The 6,000-nt window shown below is 51.8% G+C and overlaps 1 protein-coding gene across 1 annotated transcript in view; it reads left to right on the top strand.

The window, feature by feature from the left end:
• The first annotated feature begins 660 nt into the window (after positions 1-660).
• The window catches only part of MCU (mitochondrial calcium uniporter), a 524,593-nt gene continuing 519,253 nt past the window's right edge, over positions 661-6,000 (top strand). The window contains exon 1 of the mRNA XM_070528420.1: positions 661-812. Coding sequence (XP_070384521.1) covers positions 720-812 — 93 coding nt within the window. The 5' untranslated portion in view covers positions 661-719. The remainder of the gene's footprint in view (positions 813-6,000) is intronic.

Genomic DNA, 6,000 nt, shown 5'->3' with positions numbered 1-6,000 from the left:
CTTGCATTAAGAATTATTTTCTTTATTTTATGTATGCGCACTAAAAGAAGTTTCCACTGCGGCGCCGCTGCCGCAGTGGAAACATTATGCACAATGCTGCAACGCTCCCTCGGTACTACCAGCGCATAAAATGTGTCATGTTCCTACGTGGAAGTAAAATTGTAGGGACATATTAGACTAATTTCTATATAGGCTTCCTAAACTTTGTCGGATCACATTTTATCTAGTCGAAGGGCTGAACTTCTATGAACTAATTCACAGAAGTTCTGGGCACATATCTTCCTGTCAGCTGACAGTTAGGAAGATATGTGCCCAGTTCTTCGGTAAATCATAATTGCCCTCTCTCCTAACAACACGACGTTAAAGCGATGTGTGCACAGGACAAAATTCTTGCATTCAGAGTTGAGCACGCAGGTAAAAACAACGCGCGAAACATTTTACACAAAATGGTGTGAATTTGTTTTTGCCGCTGTGTACGTTTGAATTTCGCGGGTGATTGCGTGAATCATGGTTTTTAAAACTAAGCGTTAATTTCCTTCAAAGTGTTATACATAGAATAACATTTAACTTATAAACATTAAATCTTAAGCTACTTGTATTACATGTTTTTATGAAAGAGAAAAAAAGAAGACAAAACGGCAACTTCCGGCAGAGCGCTTGGCATCGAGAGTTTGTCGCTCACGTCGCGCCATCTATGGAATGGGAGTGCCATTCATAACATGGCGTTTTGGAGGGTGAAGGTTTCGAACTGTGGACTATTGCTATCGCATTTGCCCCGCCGTAACAGGACGAAATCGAGGAAGTACGTCCAGGTAAGCAAGTTCATCTCGCTTTCTTTTTGCCTGCTTCCAAAACCGGGGCGGCCGCGAAAGCTGGGCGCTTCCGCGGCCGCTACCGGAGTCGCAGTGCTACGGAGAAAGCCGCTGCAGACGACGTTCGCCAGCGGCAGCATCGCAGCCAACGTTTGTTTGTGTCGTGTATGTGTGCGCTGTCGCACACGCCGGCGGCAGCTGTCATTCGCCGTGTGGCGCAAAACTGCCAGCGTTTGTTGGTTGTCGCCGCATGTCACCGCAACGATCACCGCCTCCAACTCGCCCCGAAGCAGCCGCGCGAAATTGCACGCCCGGACTCGGCCGACAAAGGGCGCGGTTCGCGACGGCGGTCAGAGTACGCCGTTTGAAAAAGCCACGAGAGAGGCCGGTCGGCCGGCCGGCCGGCTGCGTTTAGCGAGTCGAGGATAAATACCAAGCTCGTCGTCGTCATCCTCGCAAATTCCGCGCTCGTTCATCGTGGCGAGCTTAAACTGACCTGCTCGGCACCGTGTTTACGTTTGCGAAGGAGGCGTGCGACGTCTCGAGCGCGAAACGTTTCGCAACCGCCACGGCAGAGGCGGTTGTAGCTCGTGCGTCGTAATCTGGCAGGCGGCACACGTTGACCGTTGCCTTAGTGCCGACAGGGGGGAGGTTCTAGGCGTGCGTAGATGCCACGCGAAGCGCCTTGACCTGTCATCTACACCCCCCCCTTCTTTTTTCTTTCTTTTTTTTTAGCAGCGCCGGCGCGTCTGCTTTGCGAGCCGCGGCGGTGTTATCTTTGCGCGGTCGCGATGGAAACCTGCAACACCGTAGATATGTTCATCGCCGGCTCACACCCATCCTGGGTGTGAACCTCATATGCGGTGTGTGTAAGACATGTTGGGTGTATGTGCTATATGTATTGATTTTTCTTTCCCCTCTTCGCCTAAGATGCGCTCAAAAGAAGGGTACGTGAGGCGCGTTTCGAACGCCTTTAAGAGCGAAGAGGAAAGTCAGCTGTCTTTGCGGCTCTTTCAAGATGTGTTCCCGCAACGACTACAGCACTTCTAAAACAGTTATCAAGTACGCGCGTATGTGATCGGCGCTGGTCAGAGCGGCACAAGTCACAGCGTACCGTTCGGACCTGTCAAACAACGGGAAAAATTGACGCAGCGGTCTGAACGTTAATTGACAGTGCTCGTTCCGTGCAGCGACCTCGGCGTCCCGGCATCGTGATACATACGTTTGTGTACGCACTCACACTCGCGGAGGCATGCTGCGCTTTGCGTAACGGCATTGACTTTGACCAAACGAAAGTTAGCACTGTACTACTGTGCTGTACATACATAGGGTTAACTATGGAGCAGGCGGTTAGGTTACGTCGGACGATGCGGAATGTGGTGATGACGCGCAGTGACACTTGTAATCGCCTCAATCAGAAACGAAAACATTGCGCGTCTCCGGCGGTGCAACTTTCCTGCATGACGCGGGTAGCGAGATGGAAAGGCGCGCCCGAATGTGCCGCTGTCGTTGCGACCCATTGCTGAGACTCGCTCTAGCGCAGAGAGAGGAGGTCTGGTTGGGGAAAAGGGCGCGCGGCGTCTCTCTGGCCTGGAACGCGCGTGCCTCTGGCTCCCACGCCGCCCCTCTGCGCTGCTCACGATTGGAAATGATGGGCGAGCGTGAATCAACCCTTGCGGCGATGACGAGCGTGCGGCTCTCGCGGGCGTCTTTCCTCGCGTGTGGAAGAAGAAAGAAAACATTCATTGTAGAAAATAGAACGAGCGGTCTTCAGGTGGAAATAGATTCCCAGACGGCGCGCCTGCTTTCGCGACGTTGTCTTCGGCGTTCTCGCGCTCCGCGCATAAACAGACTCAGCATAGTGCAACTTGTTTATTACTGCTCATCACGCTCATAGCGGCGGGCCGTCCGGGACACGTGGTGGTTGGAAAAAGCATCGGTGACTAAGCGAGGCGCAATGCACAGGCTGCAGTCAGCCAACGTGCGCACTGTAAAGGTTTGCCGGTAGCAACGTTTTCTTTTTTTCCGTCAGCGCGGAGGCGCGCAGGCCTTGTAGGTACGGGCAGCTGACTCGGCGGCCGCGGGTCGGGCGTTCCACCCGCCACGGTGCCTCAGTGGCGTTTGGCTGCCGAGTTTGACGTCGCGGGTTCCAGCCGCAGCGGCCGCATTCCAATTGCGGCAGAAGGCGAAAATGCTCGTGTGTGCCGTGCATTGGATGCGCGTTAAAGAGTCCCTAGAGGTCGGAATTAAACCACAGAATGCCCCCCTCCCCCTTGCCTCTCTCTTCCCTTTACAGCGTCCCTCATAATCCACTGCGCGTGCAGTTTCGGGAGGTTAAGCTCCATAAGTCGATATTTTTTTATCTCTCGTTATTCTTGCATATAAGCTCGTACAGAGCAAAAACCAAAAACACAGCACTCGTGCAAGCCCGCCTTTCACTGATGGCGTTCTAGCCTTGTCTGTGTGCGGACTGTACCGGGATGTTTTCGGGTGCCTTGGTGTACCCAATGCCCTTCCTCCCCCCTCTCCTTTTTTTTTATTTCGTCTTTTCACAGGGGAGGTTAAGGGGGCAAATAGTTGCTGGCTCATTGCGGTTCATGGACGCACAGCATTCGAGAAGTCGGTAACACCCGCAGCACCAGCCTGCACACTTAACTGCCGTATGCGTGCATGTCATAAGATGCAGCTTGTTAAGATATCTCTGTCTCGCCGTCGCGACGTGTCGTGCATCAAGAACCGTTAAAGAAGTATGACTGAGAACGCCGAATTTGTTTGCAAGCAAGGCTTACTCGCCGTGTAAATTCGAACTGGACGTGGATTCGAACGTGAATGTACCAGCTATAGCTATCCTGCTCTACACTTGGTACATCTCGTGGAACGCATTTACGCTTCGTATAGATATATACTTCCTGGGACCGTCTGAAGGCACGTTTAGTTGTTCCCACTAATACTGCTCGCGGAGGAGCGTATAGTCCCGACGGTAAATGTTTGCGAAGTGCGGCGCCTGCATAAAAAAGCGAGACTAACCTTCTCCCTTCTTTTTGTCGTTCTTGGACGTGCGCAACACGGTAGGCACGTTCGCCCTGCGCTCGAGTATGCGGGATAAGTTTTTTTTTGCGTTCGCCAGTGCATCGCAGTAAGCGTCTGACCGTGGGCGTGTCTACCATCGATCGATAGTATGTCTTCGCCGCTATGTTATATTTCGCCATGACAAGTTTTATTAACTTCATTGATTTTTATGTAATAGAGGAATTCACAAATAGCGCACCTCGAACAGCCAAAGGTCGTTGCAGTCGAGGCGCAGATGTCTCGTCATTGCTTTCCCGTAGTGTATACATTACCACGGCCGCTGGATCAAAGCCCACAAGCTGCGCTTTGATCCATCGGCCGTGACCATGGCGAGCACGGAGTCGTAGGCGCCTACTCTGCGCCTTCTCTGGCGTATTTAATCATGCGCAGTCCGCCTTGACCTGGCGGCCTCATGGGTGCCCGGAGAGAGCAGACAACTTCAGCACGAGGCTGTTGTACATACCCTCCAGAAGGCGCTTGTCCGTGTGTACCTTTCATGTGTAGTTCGTGCGGTTTCGCGCTGTCAGTAGTCTCAGCACATATACCCTCTTTCAGGTCAGCTTCGTGGAAATGCAGCTTCGAGTATTTAATGAGGACTGCAGGTGGCCAAATTTAACGCGGAGTCCTCTAGTACGACGCCTCTCGCATCTCGAATAAACCAAATCAGTTTATAGTGTCATAATACATGATCATTTACCATGTGATCCAGATTTTAGCGGTCTGTAGAGATAACATTCACACCAACGTAGTACATCGATTGAACGCGGGCGCGTCTGTGGCGTGGGCGTCGCGTTTTATTGCATGGGGGCAAAATTAAATTAGGCGCAAATTTATTTGGGCGCAAAACTGCAGCCAGAGAAGTACCGGCCTACAACAACAGTCGTAGCCACCTTTAAGGCCTTGCCTTACTCGTGCGTAGAACCATCCACGGAAACCGACCATTTGCGTCGTGCTGTCTGTGCGGTATGCCGGTTCGTGCAGATGCCTCTGGTTTTTCAAAATGTAATTGATTCCTGGCGGATATACAACGTGTTTCAGCGAACATTTTTGAAGAAGTATTAAAAAAATTATCTGTGGCAGTGTCTGTCACGTCTTGTCACCCGTTCGCCGTCGGCGCGAAGTCGTCGACGGTGTATACGAGCCGCTTGGTCGTTTCGTACTCAAGCGAAGGAGTCGGAGTCGGGAGAAAGAGAGAAAAAAAAATATTTATCGACTGACAGCGATACACAAATTTAAAGAAACACAAGAACACTGAGACACATGCAGTGATGCACTTAATATAGATCAATGACTACGACAAAAGAAATACAACGAACGGTTAACAGTAACTATAGAAATTAACACTACACAAGACATACTTAACGGTGGTCAACTAAACAGAGCTCAAAAGGAAACAAATGATGGCATACGTATGGCCGGGCAACAGCAGCAAGTCCATAAAGCGGGGAGTCGGCGGCATAGCTTTCCCGAAGAACGCTAGCAAGCCGATCTAGTTGCGGTGGATGCGATTGCTGAGCTGGATTTCCCTCGTCTTCCCTCGAGCAGGTTGAGCTAACTTGAGGGGAACTACCGTGAGCTTTGTTGCAGACGTCAGTTTGTCGTCTCTTACCCCAACTTGTAACTCGCGGTTCAGACGCGACAAGGCGGCCCAGGCGATACTGGACGGCACTAGCTGCTTGACGCTTCTCAGCAGATTGTAGGCTCAGCTGGGACGAAAATGTGCGTTTAATTAACTTCGCCCTTCCCTAGTTGTCTGTGTCGGGGAACGGCAGATATTGGCGACGTTCCAATAAAGTTCGTATAATTGTATCACGGCTCCTCCCAAGGACAGAGTCGAGGGAACGGGTGATTCCCTTCGCTGTTAAAGGTGGCGCACTTGCATTGCACCACACAGACACACACGCACACCCTTGAGTCCGGTGCGGGCCTCTATTGTCCGTTCACAAACACAGGAGAAGCGACGGTAGCCGGCCATACGGCGCTGTCAGCACACAACGCCGTCAGCAGTTCGTGGACACAGGATTGCACAGACACACCACGTATTTCGGAGTATTCGCCCCCCCCCCCCTCCCCTTCTTAGTAAGCTTCTCAATGCACGCGCGGGGCAGGGAATACACAG

The sequence above is a fragment of the Dermacentor albipictus genome, unplaced genomic scaffold (genome assembly GCF_038994185.2).
Source record: "Dermacentor albipictus isolate Rhodes 1998 colony unplaced genomic scaffold, USDA_Dalb.pri_finalv2 scaffold_11, whole genome shotgun sequence".
NCBI lineage: Eukaryota > Metazoa > Arthropoda > Arachnida > Ixodida > Ixodidae > Dermacentor > Dermacentor albipictus.
The sequence above is the reverse complement of the archived record's forward strand: the minus strand, read 5'-3'. Positions and strand labels throughout refer to the sequence as shown.